Raw genomic sequence first — 14,340 nt, 5'->3', positions numbered from 1 at the left:
CAGAGATGAGATCTCATTGTGCAGTCATTTGGGGCTACCAACAGATTTTAAGCCAGGGAAGGAGACGCATGGCTTTGTGATTGGGGTGGTCCAGAATGTGAAGGAAGGAAAGGAAGCCTGGGGGCGGGGAAAACAGTTCATTGGATTTTGCAATAGTTCAAGCAGAAGATTATGAGAACCCTGAACTAGCAAGGTAGAAGTAGGGACAGAGAAGGACGGTTCAGGAAACATCTAAGTGGCTTTTCTGACAGAACTCAATGCCTAATGGTATTTTGGGAATAAGGAAGAAGTATAAGTCTAGAATTATTTCAAGATTTATAATTTGGGTGATAGGTGATTCACACAGAGAGTAAACAAAAAAAAAAAGAACAATTTTTAGGGAAAATCAGGAAAGCTGCTATTTATGCTCATTAAATTTGAGCTGCCTATAATACAGCTATCTATTGACAGAAAACTGGATACGGAACTCAGCGGTAAAATTTTGCGTGAAGAAAAAAAGTGAAAATTAGAAGTGTTTCAAACTGACAAGGATCTACTACCTAAAATATGTAATGACCCCCTATAAATCCATAAAAAAGAGGAACTCAAATTCTAAAAATGAGCAAAGGGCAGGAACAGGCAATTAATAAAAAGAAAATCCTCAAACCTCCGAAGCATATGAAGAAACACTCAAACTCCCTAGTAATATGAGATGTGAAAACTGAAAATAGCAGTGGGAAATTGGACTTTTGGGCGCAAGAGTAACCAGCATAACCACCCAACTGGCCAATCTTTGTAGTAATCTCTCCTTGCTTAACTCCCCAGCTCATCCTCTTCCCTCCTTTTTGGACCCTAGGCATAGGGTGGGGTTCATCATGTTCATCCTTGAACAATCTTTTCATCATTTGTCCAATGGAGGACCCATTTCATTCTATGGCCATCTCTGCCCTACTTTGGAGGCTAAACGCCACAGGTTGCGCTCCTGCCTCCAGGGAGTTTGGTCAAGAGAAGGCATTAGCAGGAGATTGGAGGGTGGAAAAAGAGACAAGGTGGGGTATTTCTACCCCTCTGACAAGTTCAGTTCCTGTCTGATAGCCCACCTTCCATAACCCCAGACCTCACGAGGCTACGGTTACCCTCATCCCTCCCTTTGATGCTTCGGTCCTGGGAGAACTAACAACTGTCTACTATCCTGAGTCATGGAGAGCCTCTCATCTCTTCTTGTTTTTTTTATTTTGTTTTGTTTTGTTTTGTTTTTTTGCTTTCTTAATTTGTCCATACTTCTGCATGAAGTTATTAACTTACTATTAATAAATTCTCGTTAGCAATCCCCCTTTCAAGGACGCCATCTGTTTTCTGCCTTGACCCTGATGAAATCAGTTTTCGAGAGCTTCAGGGGAATAGCTCCTGTGATAAAGGGATTTCCGCCCCCCCTTTTTTTTCCTTTTATTTTAATACGAGATAGACTTGAACATATTTATCTGCTGAAGCAAAATAGTTCCCATCATTCTGTATCAGAAACAATGTGTGGAAGACTGAATAATTAGGCATTAGCTCAGATCACTCTCTCTCCCATTACTGAGGTGCATCATGACTGATCTAAGAAACAGAAGAGCACAGATTTAAAGGAGGCAGTAAAGACCAAGACCGTTGTAGATGAGGCGGTAATTGCACACTTACAGGATTAACACTGTCTGAATTGCAACAACCCGCTGAATACGTTCAAGAGAAAGCTACAGTACATATTTCAGATCGGGGACTGGCAACAAATGTCTGTAGACTACCTTCTGAAAAATAAGCATTTTCACGTGTATCATGGACTATTTCTAATGCCAGCATCACAGCCAGGTCAAGCTGCGTGTTTCTAATTTTGGCCCTACCCATAACCTCCTCGGAGAGTTCTCGCCTGGCTCTCCCATCTAAACAGCATTCTCCTTACCCGCCAATTATTACCGAGCCAAGTGCGTTTCCCATGAGCATGTGTTACCATTTGTATTTATATTTTCTCTTTACTTCTTATGGCTTGTCTTCTCCGTCAGGCTAGAAGCTCCCCCACGGCAAGGTACCATGTCTAGGACACCAAAGGCCCTTCATAAATAATTCTTGGGGTGCCTGGGTGGCTCAGGCGGTTAAGCGTCTGACTCTCGATTTTGGCTCAGGTCATGATCTCACAGATGTGAGATCAAGCCCCGTGTCGGGCACTGCACTGAGTTGGGAGCCTGCTTAAGATTTTCTCTCCCTCTCTCTGTACCTCCCCCACTTTCTCCCTCTCTCTCTCTCTCTCAAAACAACTAATTTTTAAGTGAGTAAATGGTGAACAGCAAGCGTGGCACAAATAGCCAACAGAAGGTAGAGGAGGATGAATTCCCTGCACCACCACATTTATGGGGGGTGGACCCTACATGGCCTCTCTTGTAGTCAAAACACACTTTTCAGTCCTGGATCCCTCGCAGTGTATTCAAGGAGGCTGGCTTTGTGTGAGGCTGTAAATATCTCTGATGAGAAGGGCTCACGTCTGCGTGTGTTTGCCTTGTTTTGCACGGCATTCGGCACCATCCCAAGCACAGATGGGCTCTGCGTAAATATTAGTGAAGGATGATGACACTGAAGCTCATTTAATACTTCTGCATAGGGTGGAGACAGGTCTCGGGCCACAAATATACTTTGAATGTGCTCTACTTCTCGAATCGTTGGAACCAAAACGATTTCAGCAACAGAGAGTCATCTGCGGCTACAGATCAGACACATTCAGAATGACAACGCCCCAAAAGAATGCCATTTTCAAGGCTGAAACTGTATTATTCCGGGGTCAATGGAATCCTTGTTTTAGTGACACTGGAAGAGTAGAAATTAAAGACATTGAAACTCTTCCCTCAGGGAACAACAATTATCCGTGAACAATGAAATCTGGCCTGAATAATTCATCAGTTTCGAGGGTCCAGGCCTTTCCCTTATTCTGAAATGCCAAGAGTTTAGGCAAGTGCATCATCTAATAGGTCTCAGCTACTCAGTTGTCATTCTTCCTGGTCCTGGCACTTATGGGCACATTCCAATGATTTTATTCATTTTGAAAAAAAAAAAAAACCAACTATATGGCAAACCTTGCCCAAGACAAAAATTTGAAACTGTATTTATTTCACCTAAGAAGAAAGGAGCTCATTAAGTATCCATCATGAGAATCCACCTGGGAACTGCACAGCAGATCAAATACCCAAAACAAATCACCACGTCAGAGCCCCACAGAATTCTGGATCCCAACCAGCAAGCATGAATAATCCTTTTAAATGGTCACTTACATATCAGAACAGGCCCTTTGTGAAATGTCTAAGCAAGGCCTCTGCTTTCTGACTGAAACAGAGTTTTATGGGGATGGAGGGGAGCAAGTGAAATCAAGAACCACCGGGAAATATCCGGGAGAAAAGAGGACACATGGTTTTTGTTGCCAGAATAAAACCTGCCTCTCCTGGCCAGGGTTTGGGAAGTTGCTGGCTATCCCCCAGGAGAGCTGGGCAATATTCTGAACCAGTTTCTCAGGGACCATCTTGATCCAGGAGTAGTTACTGGGCAGATGCAATCGCAAACCAGAAGACCTAGTTTCAAACCCTGGGTCGCTTTCTGATTAGCGGTATAACCGTGTACGAGTCACTTCACCTCTCTGATACTTGGTTCGCCATCTTTAAGATGGCGAGAGTAATGCCTACCCAATTACCCACTAAATTTGTGCAAAGATCAAGTGAAATCAAATGTACGGAGGTTCTTTCTAAATTATAAGATTATGTATAAGTGGAAGGTGATATTATCAAATACACTCCCATAGTATTAAGTAACCTACATAGCAATCAGGATCCTGTAATTACACGCTGAGCCCTCAGTGTTTAAAGATGGTTCCATTTTGCCTTGTTCTCTACAGTTTTATTGAATCCTTTCCCCGCCCCGCCCCCGCCTTTAAGGAAGGATATAAGCAAAGGTAAATGGGAAAGAATGTGGAATAATACACCCTCTTCTTTGGTACTGCTAGGCCCTGAGTTTAGATTATCATCATGGGCTTGATATCAATATCCCCTGAGGGAGAGAAGTAAAATGGGGGGCATCCAAGAGACTCTTCCCGGTGGAAGAATCCAAGTTCAAGTGACAAAAACATCAGTTGTATTTCTAATTGCTAGCAGCAAACAACTGGCAAATTAAACTTACAAACCTCTTCCACTTATAATAGCATCAAAACATAGAAAATTTTACTCAGAAATGAATTTAACAAAAACAGTGTGAGACCTCTACAGTAAACGATAAAACATACATAAGAGAAGTTAAACTACAAAGTATGTAAGAGAAATTAAAGACTGCTAAGTAAAGAGAGAGATAAACCACATTTGTGAACTGGAAATTTCAATATTCGTAAAATGCAATTCTTCTCAGATTATTCTATAGATTCTACCCATTCCTCAAACCCTAAGAGGCTTTGGTAGAAATTGACAAGCTGATTTCTGAGTCTGATTTCTGGCTGAGTCGGTTGAGCGTCCAACTTCAGCTAAGGCCATGATCTCACGGTTCGTGACTTCGAGCCCCACGTCAGGCTCTGTGCTGACGGCTCGGAGCCTGGAGCCTGCTTCAGATTCTGTGCCTCCCTCTCTCTCTGCCCCTCCCCCACTCATATTCTATCTCTCTCTCTCTCAAAAATAAATAAAAACATTAAAAATAAATAAATAAAATAAAATGGGTATAGAAATGCAAAGGACCAAGGCTATATCATTTTTCTAATTTGGCCAAGAAGAAAAAATACTGGGGGGAATTCACCTGATTTCAATACCTACTTTAAAAGTTTAATAATCAAGACAGTGTAATATTGGCATAAGAAGAGGCAAAAAGATCAATGAGACAAAATAGAGAATCCTGAAACAGACCCAAACAGATATGGTCAACTTTTTTTTTTTTTTAACAAGGCACCAAGGGGAAAGAAAATCGTTTTTCAATGAGCAAGGCTGAAACAACAGGACATAGGGGAGAAGTTAACCTTGACCTCTGCCTTCAACCCACACAAAAATTAATTCAAAACCATCGTAGACTGAAATGTGAAGATTAAAACTACAATGATTCTAGAAGAAGACATAGGGAAGACATCTTTCTGGCCTTCGGGTAAGCAAATATTTCTTGTAGAGGACAAAAAGTATAAACTAACTATACAAGAAAGTATTAATAAACTAAACTTCATCAAAATTTAAGGGGCGCCCGGGTGACTCAGTTGGTTAAGCATCCCACTTCAGCCCAGGTTATGATTTCACGGTTCGTGAGTTCAAGCCCCGCATCAGGCTCTGTGCTGACAGCTCACAGCCTGAAGCCTGCTTCGGGTTCTGTGTCGCCCTCTCTCTGACCCTCCCCTCTCGCACTCTGTCTCTCTCTCTTTCTCAAAAGTAAAAAACATTAAAAACAATTTTTTTTTAATTTAAAACTTCTGAGCTAAATGGCGGATGGACATTAAGAAGGGCCCCTGTTGGGATGAGCCCTGGGTGTTGTATGTAAGCAAAAAATCTCTGGGTCCTACCCCGGAAAAAAATACTACACTGTATGTTAACTGACCTGAATCTAAATAAATAGACTTTAAGAAAATCAAAACTTCAGCTCATCAAAAGGCACCATTAAAAATATGAAAAGCCAAGCAACAGGCAGGGAGGAAATATTTGCAATACATACATCTGACAAAAAAACAAAAAACAAAAAACAAAAAACAAAAAACAAAAAAAAAAAACCATGATCTAGACTCTATAAAGAACTTCTATAAATCAATAACAAAAGAGAACCTAATTTTTTTTTAATTTTTTTGAACGTTTATTTATTTTTGAGACAGAGAGAGACAGAGCATGAACAGGGGAGGGTCAGAGAGAGAGGGAGACACAGAATTGGAAACAGGCTCCAGGCTCTGAGCGGTCAGCACAGAGCCCGATGCGGGGCTCGAACTCACGGACCGTGAGATCATGACCTGAGCCGAAGTTGGATGCTCAACCGACTGAGCCACCCAGGCGCCCCGAACCTAATTTTTTAAATGAACAGATACAATTAGCATATGAAAATGAGCTCAACATCACTAGTTACTACAATGATGCAAATCTAAACCAAAAGAAAAGAGAAAATTTCAAAGCACAGAAGGACTCCTTGGCAGGAGTCTCCCAGGACATGAATGTGTATTGGGGGCTTTTGTTTTAAGGACTATAGTATCTTTCTGACTTGAAGCCTGTGCAAAGGGCTTTCCCCCTCACCCTTCATCAGAATGAAACCACAAATAACCAGCTACTAGTAGGAACAGACAGCAAAGACTCAAGGAGACTGGAGACTCAGAGTGACTTCAGTTCAAGAGATGTCTGTCCACCCCACCCCAGCAGATCTTGCTTTTGGTTTCTCTCTGCTAAAAGATCTGCTTCTCAACAAGCTGCTGACTCAACCAGGGTCTTGACACAAGGGCTGCTCTTGGAGTCAAAGGGTACAAAGATTCCTAGGATAGAAGCAACAGAGGACTGGTTTCTCTAGAGGATACTGAACCAAATAGGGATTAAACTGTGTCCTAGATACACCTGCTCAGGCAAGAGAAACAAAAGCAAAACTACACTATTGGGACTACACCCAAAGAAAAGCTCTTGCACAGCAAAGGCAACTGGTAACAGAATAAAAAGGCAATGGACTGAATGGGAGAAGATATTTGCAAACGATATATACAGTGAGGGGTCAATATTCAAAAGATATAAAAAACACAACTCAACACACACAAAAAAAAACAAAAAACACAAATAATCTAATTAAAAGTGGGCAGGAGGGGCCCCCGGGTGGCTCAGTCAGTTAGGCGTCCGGCTTCGGCTCAGGTCACGATCTCACAGTTGGTGAGCTCGAGGCCCACATTGGGCTCTGGGCTAACAGCTCGGAGCCTGGAGCCTGCTTGGGATTCTGTCTGTCTGTTGTCTGTCTATTTCTCTCTCTCTGCCCCTCCCCCGCTTCAACTCTGTTTCTCCTTCTCAAAAATGAATAAACATTAAAAAAAAAAAAAGTGGGCAGAAGACCTAAACAGACATTTTTCCAAAGAAGACATACAGATGGCCACAGACACATGAAAAGATGCCCAACATCACGGATCATTGTGGAAATGTAAATCAAAACCACAATGAGATGTCACTTCACTTCTATGAGAATGGCTAGAATAAAAAAGACATGAATTAACCAGTGTTGCTGAGGATGTGGAGAAAAAGGAACCCTTGCACACTGTTGGTGGGAATGTCAATTAATACAGATAGCGTGGAAAACGGTATGAAGGGCTCTCAAAAAATTAAAAATACAATTACCATATGATCCAGTAATTCCACTAGTGGGTGTTTACTCATAGAAAACGAAAACACTAATTTGAAACGATATCTGTACCCCTGTATTTACTGCAGCATTATTTATAATAGATAGCCAAGATACAGAAACAACCCAAGTGTCCTTCCAGAGATGAAAGGATAAAGAAGAAACGGCATATATGTAAATGGAATATTCCTCAGCTGTTAAATACAATGTGATATAACGCTAAGTGAAATAAGTCAACTGAAGAAAAACAAATACCATAGGATTTCACTCATAGGTGGAATTTAAGAAACAAAAAAAAAAAAAAAAAAGAGAGAGAGAGAAAGAGAGACAAACAAACAAACAAAAAAAAAAAAAACCAGACTCTTAAAAACAGAGAACAAACTGGTGGTTGCCAGAGGGCAGGTAGGTGGGGGGATGGGTGAAAGGGGTGAAGGGGATTGAGAGTATTCTTAATTATGATGAGCACTGAGTAACATATATAATTGTTGAATCACATTGTGGACCTGAAACTAATATACCACTATATGTTAATTACACTTCAATTAAAAAAAAAAAAAAGGAAATGATACTTTGCACTCACTGGAATTGCCAAAGTAGAAGAGATTGACAAAAAAGAGTGAGACACAGGGATCGGATCCATCTGTCAAGTTCCCACAGCTAAGCAGCGGCAGAACCGGGAACCCAGTTCAGGCCACCTGATGCTTCACGTCCCTATCAAGCACACTACACGCGTCTCTAAGTTCCCCCACTTCCATCGGTTCCCGCCGGAGTAGGGGAGAATGAGGGACAGTTACCCACAAAGGGGACAGTGACGTCAGAAGCGTACCGTAACGTTTTCCACGGTGACATCCTTGCTTACCTGTCCAGGGCCGTGCTGGTGGGCATACTCCTCCCAAACCCTCGCACCCCCATCTGCCGGAAATATGGAATGCAAGAGAGGTTGGCAGCAATGATGGCCAGGGAGTCAGAAGGGCTCACAAAGAAGCCATTCTGGCCGAGGATCATATAACGGTCCTGTCGGAAAGAATGTGTGAAAACGATGAGACAGAGCCATCTGCTGCTAGCAGCCCGTTCCCACCAGCAGCACAAGCTTCTTTACTGCCCTCCTATATTTAAACAACCTCCAACAACTTGAATGAGGCTACGGGGGGCATGAGAAACCTTTTAAATTCCTGAGTCCTGGAGGGCCCGTGATCTTGGCCAGCTAGGAATGTGTTCAACCTGGTGCACTGTGGATGACGACCTTGAGCTTCCGTAGCCCCCGTGTGCTTTATTTCACACTTTCCCCAAAACACAATGGAGAACGAGAGTTATTGCTGAAATAGCTGTTGCCTTCATGCGGCGCTTGCAACAAAACCAACCATACAGAAAGATTTATTGCATGAATTTTTTTTTTAAGACATAACCTTTTTTCACAGCGTAAGGCTAACCTAGAACTAAGAAAAGCAAAAGCTATTTAATTGCAATATGGAAGAGCATTAAACAGAAGAATAGATGCAGAGCCCAGTTAGGGTTCAAATGTGCCATATGTCAACCGGCCCCAGGAATTCTCTGGTTTCCAGGGGCGGGCTTATTACATGGCAAAAGGGTCAGCAGGCAGAGAACTTTCCTACTTACCCCATCAGCATCGAATGCCGCTCCAAACCCATATTCCCCTCCTTTCATAGCTTCCAGAAGGGTTGTTGCGTATGTCAGGTTTGGGTCAGGATGCTGCCCCCCGAAATCTTCCAGGGGGACACAGTTTATTGCAGAATTGGCTGGGGCTCCCAGCTCATCACACAGGACTTTTCTCACATAGGGTCCCATAACTGAAAAGAGATACACGCAGCAATATGAAATCTTTAGAGAAACCCCCAAATGTCTTGTATCCTGGGTAAGACAAGAAGGGCAATTTAAGAGCAAAGAATAAATAAATTCGCCAAGCTTTTTCAAGACACAACACAGAGTAATACTTCAGCTGACATTCATTGAGCACCTAATATGTGCCAATGACTATGCTGGGCAGTTACATAATACTTTTCTCCCAAAACTTTTCTAATATGTTGCCAGAAAGAAATCAGCTGCTTACTAATGATCCATTGTGTGCAGCTTTTTATGTACTGAAAACTTGAGCTAAATGTATGCAAAAGCACTAAAAGGCTCCAACGATGTTCTTTGTCTCTGCAATCACTTTGACTCTGTCAAGTATATAATTAGACACTGTAAACCACTGTAGCATATAAAACGAAGCATATTTTACAAAAAAAGTGCTAAGAGATGGTGTTTTCCAGTTCAACACACATTTATGGAGTGCCTACTATGGAATCCCAATGTTAAGAATGGAAGGCATCATTGGGGCGCCTGGGTGGTTCAGTCAGTTAAGCATCCGACTTCGGTCCATCTCATGATCTCACGGTTCATGAGTTTGAGCCCCGCGTCGGGCTCTGTGCTGACAGCTCGGAGCCTGGAGCCTGCTTTGGATTCTGTGTCTCCCTCTCTCTCTGCCCTTCCCCCACTCATGCTCACACTATACCTCTGTCAAAAATAAAAATTAAAAAAACTTAAAAAAAAAAGTGGGGCACCTGGGTGGCTTAGTCGGTTGAGCATCTGACTTCAGCTCAGGTCATGATCTCGCAGTTCACAAGCTCAAGCCCCGCATCAGGCTCTGGGCTGACAGCTCAGAGCCTGGAGCCTGCTTTGGATTCTGTGTCTCCCTCTCTCTGCTCCTCCCCCACTCATTCTCTCTCTCTCTCTCTCTCTCTCTCTCTCTCTCTCTCTCTCTCTCTCTCAGAAATAAAGAAACTTTAAAAAAATTATAATAGAAAAAAAAAGAATGGAAGGCAACATAGTCAAGGCATGCAAAGCACACAGTCCTTACATTACTGGGCTCTTAAAGCAGGGGTGGGATGAGTGAAATCGACAGGTGAGTGAATGCAATAGTGAGACTGGTGCTATTCAATGTATATTTATGAGATAATTAGATCTAACGGCTTAGGAGAAGAAACAACCACAGGTAAGGTTTCAAGAAGGAGGTAGCATTTCCAAGAAGACTTGAAGAAAGAATATAGAGATGGGGCTGGGGATGTCATCCAAATGGAAATGATATTATAAACAAGGGAATAGAGCCAGAGCACACACATACAGCACATCTGGGGACCAGCATGCAATCCTGTTGGCTGAAATATATGTAAAGCATTGCTTTCCATTTATTTTCCACTGATAAGATATGCAAACATCAAATAGTGAACATCTTTTGACTTTGCATTTTAGGTTTCCTTTGGAGAACCAATCCTTTCCCCATCTCAGTTCTTATAATACAGACATGACTAAATTCCATTTCCCCCAAGGCTGAGAAGGTGACCTAGATGTGCCCAATCAATGCCCTCCATCCACAGTGATTGATTCAGAGATGGACATATAGTACAACCTAGGCAATGAGGCTCAAAACCAGCTACATTATTCAAACTATTTAGAAAGAGAAGCTGTATTCCCTCTAGGCCAGATAATGAATGCTAGGGCAAGAACCTGAAAGATCTTTTTCTGGGGAATATGATTGGCCCAATAAGAAAGAACTAAACAGCCCACACAAATGACCTTAGAGTAAAGCCCATGGAGGACGAGCTCTACACATGAGCTCCGATCTCCCAATAAAAATTTTAGTGCCTCATTCTTAAACATGCCAGACAGCCAAGGATCACCAAACTTTTGGAAAATGCAATTAACATGAGACCAAAACAAAAAGCATAAAGAACAACCTGGAGGAAACAGAAACTATAAGGAGAAGAAAAATTTTTAAATATATACCAGCAATATTTTAACAGAGATTAATAAGATATGATAAAATGGCTAAAATTAAAAAGACTGAGAATACCAAGAGAGGACATGGAAAAAGTGAAGCCCTCATACACCGATGGTGGTGCAAATGGCACAGCCACTTTGGGTAACAGTTTGGCGGTTTCTTATAAAGAGAAATATGCACTTGTCCTATGACTCAGAAATCTCAGATCTAAGACAAATGAAATCAAGTAACGCATAAAGACGTGTTCACAAATGTTGATAGGAACTTTGTAGAAGCCAAAACCTAGAAACAACCCTAACCGTATCACCTGGTGAATAAATAAACAAACTGTGGTTCATCCATACAATGGAATCCTACTCATTGGTAACAAGGAACCACTCCTGATATATACAACACCACGAATCCGTCTCCAAAACTTTACGTGCGTGAAAGAAGCCTAAAATAAAGGGGTATATATTTTGTGCTTCCATTTACATGGCTTTCTGTAAAGGGCAAAATTATAGAGGCAAAAGCAGATGAGTGATTTCCAGGAGCTATGGGTTAGGATAAGGGGTATGATTACAAAGTGCCACAAGGTAATTTTCTAGAGTGGGGGAAATTCTCTATATCTTGATTGTCATAGTCATCACATGACTATCTACTTTTGTCAAACTTCATCAAACTGTATTCCTAAAAGATGTCAGTTTTACCACGTATAAATCAGGAAACCTGACGTTTAAAAAGTATGGCACTCAGGAAACGTGAATAGGCCCACTATTTTTTAAAAGAGATTATTTGGAAATGAAAAAAACAGTTTTTGGAAATTAGAAATATGATAGTGGAACTGAAAAACTTAATGGGAGGGCTTAGAAAACAAGTTGAGGAAATCTCCCAGAAAGTAGCACAAAACAAAGAAAAGGAAAATAGGGGTGGCGGGGGAGGTGTAGAGGAGAGAATAGGAACACTAAACAATCAGTCCCTTAGGTCTAATACCTAAACAATAACCATTCTGGAAGGAAAGGAAAGAGAAAATAATAGAGGAAATCGCTCAAGAAGTAATTTAAGAAAATGTTCCAGAATTAAAGGATACAAGTTTCCAGATTAAGAGGATCTCCCAAGTACCCAGCACAATAGAAGAAAGTAGTACCACATTAAGACCCATCAGTACAAAGGGTAGGAACAGTAATGATAAGCCAAAGACCCTAAAAGCCTCCAGAGAAGAAAAAGCAAAGATTTCACACCTGGATTAAAAATCAGAATAGCATCAGATTTCTCAAATTCAATACAATTGGCTATAAGGCAATGGAGCAACGCCCTCAAACTTCTGAAGGAAAGTAACATCCATCTTAAATTTCTACATCTAGACAAATAAATATCCCGTGAGAACAAGAAGAAAAAAAAAGGTATTTTCAGATATGCAATGACTCAACACATTCAGCTCCCATCAGGTTTCTCTCCCAGCTCCTGAAGAATCTGTTCCTCCAAAACAAGGAGGTAAATCACAAAAATGGAAGACAAAGGATGTGTAAATAAGGAGAGTCAACTTGAGAAAGGGGTAAAGAGAATTACTAGAATGATGATAAGGACAACAACAACTCAGAGAGCAACCAGTGCAGAGGGGAGCACATCAGAGATCTCCAGGAACATGAAGTGAGAAGATATAGATCCTGGGAGAGTATGGGGATTAAGAGTTATGATAGTGTAGACACTGGACGCCAATCTTACCAAAATGATATAATTAGTGTATCTGAACACACACACATTGTGTGAATATCCATGAACCCAATCTTCCTCATAATCTCAGAAACCCAACATGGGTAGAGGCCTCTTCAACATTTCTTGGCCACCAATTGGGAGAAGACCACGAACTTACCTCCGTGCATCGCATCAACTCGGATCTTCAGTTGGCCGGGCCCTGTCAGCAAACTCTTGATGGCATTAAAGTCAAAGATGGTCCGAAGGAGGTTGAGATAGATATCTACTGGGTCCACTATCTCCACTAAGGATAGAAAAGCAAAAGGAAACGTCAATGACCATACCCACGAAGTATACTTGGGAACGAAAAGAAGAATCACTACCCTAAAAGCATGAAGTTCCGATCACAGTTCCATCAGAACCCTTCCCACATCATGTGGGAATCCAAGTGCCCATTTGTAGGCTAAGTCACAAATTAAGTCACAATCAAGATCCTACACACTTTTCAGGCCATTATTGGGTATAAATAGTACAAGTTATAAGTCCTTCTTTGCACATGAAAAATCAACCACAAAATAAAGTTGTTCGGATAAAAACTACGCCCTCTTATCCCACCATCCTTCTAACACCTCCTCCCCAAAAAATGCACACACCTCAATGCTAAGAGGCACCTGGGCACACCCTGTTCCTCTCCTGTGGGGGTTAGCCAAACAATGACTCAGCAGGCTTGGAACAAATCAAGGAGTGACTTCAGTGATCCCTATTTTCTAAATGCCTTTGTGACCACCAGATCCAGGGTTGGAATTGGTGACGAAGGATATATTCTTGAGTTTGTGTGAAGTCTCTCGTGTGCCCAGTCCAGTCCCAATTTCAGGGTGAATGCCAGATACTTAGAAGTCCTCGTTAAACACGAATGTTCTTCAATGTCTGTTACCACCTGATGACCAGGAATCCAAAACTAGTCTTTTCCAGTTATTTGACAGATACACAAAACCCAAAACACATTACATTTTTCAGACTTGGCCATCAGCATGTAATTAATACCGAGAAAGTACTTTCCCTAGAATAGTAAATATTTGACTCTTTAGGCACTAAAATTTGTCCATAAGCCCTGCTTTTAAACTCATACCTATGTTGAAATGTATGGATGTTGTCTTTCAAATTTTTCAAATTCTGAAATATTAAACCTGGTAAGATATTATCAATCCGTCTTTAATAATTTTCAGTAAATCCAGGCATAACATTTAATGGATAGAACTTAAAAATATTTTTTAGGGGCGCCTGGGTGGCGCAGTCAGTTAAGCATCGACTTCAGCCAGGTCACGATCTCGCGGTCTGTGAGTTCGAGCCCCGCGTCGGGCTCTGGGCTGATGGCTCAGAGCCTGGAGCCTGTTTCCTATTCTGTGTCTCCCTCTCTCTCTGCCCCTCGCCCATTCATGCTCTCTCTCTGTCCCAAAAATAAATAAACGTTGAAAAAAAAAATTTTTTTTTAAAAATATATTTTTTAGTGTTTTATTTATTTTCGAGAGAGATAGAGAGTGCGTGCAGGGCAGGGACAGAGAGAGAGGGGAACAGAAGATCTGAAG

The 14,340-nt window shown here is 41.6% G+C and overlaps 1 protein-coding gene across 4 annotated transcripts in view; it reads right to left on the bottom strand.

Moving 5' to 3' along the window:
- Positions 1-14,340, bottom strand: part of PGM5 (phosphoglucomutase 5) — a 184,761-nt gene that overhangs the window by 140,183 nt on the left and 30,238 nt on the right. For all 4 annotated transcript variants that reach the window (XM_045043402.1, XM_011288248.4, XM_045043403.1 and 1 more), the window contains exons 4-6: positions 12,933-13,058; positions 8,920-9,110; positions 8,162-8,316 (exon numbers count right to left, since the gene is read on the bottom strand). In XM_045043402.1, the coding sequence (XP_044899337.1) occupies positions 8,162-8,316; positions 8,920-9,110; positions 12,933-13,058 (472 nt within the window). The remainder of the gene's footprint in view (positions 1-8,161; positions 8,317-8,919; positions 9,111-12,932; positions 13,059-14,340) is intronic.

This window comes from Felis catus, chromosome D4 (genome assembly GCF_018350175.1).
Source record: "Felis catus isolate Fca126 chromosome D4, F.catus_Fca126_mat1.0, whole genome shotgun sequence".
Lineage (NCBI taxonomy): Eukaryota > Metazoa > Chordata > Mammalia > Carnivora > Felidae > Felis > Felis catus.
Note: the sequence above shows the minus strand (reverse complement) of the source record. Positions and strands in the feature narration are given on the sequence as shown.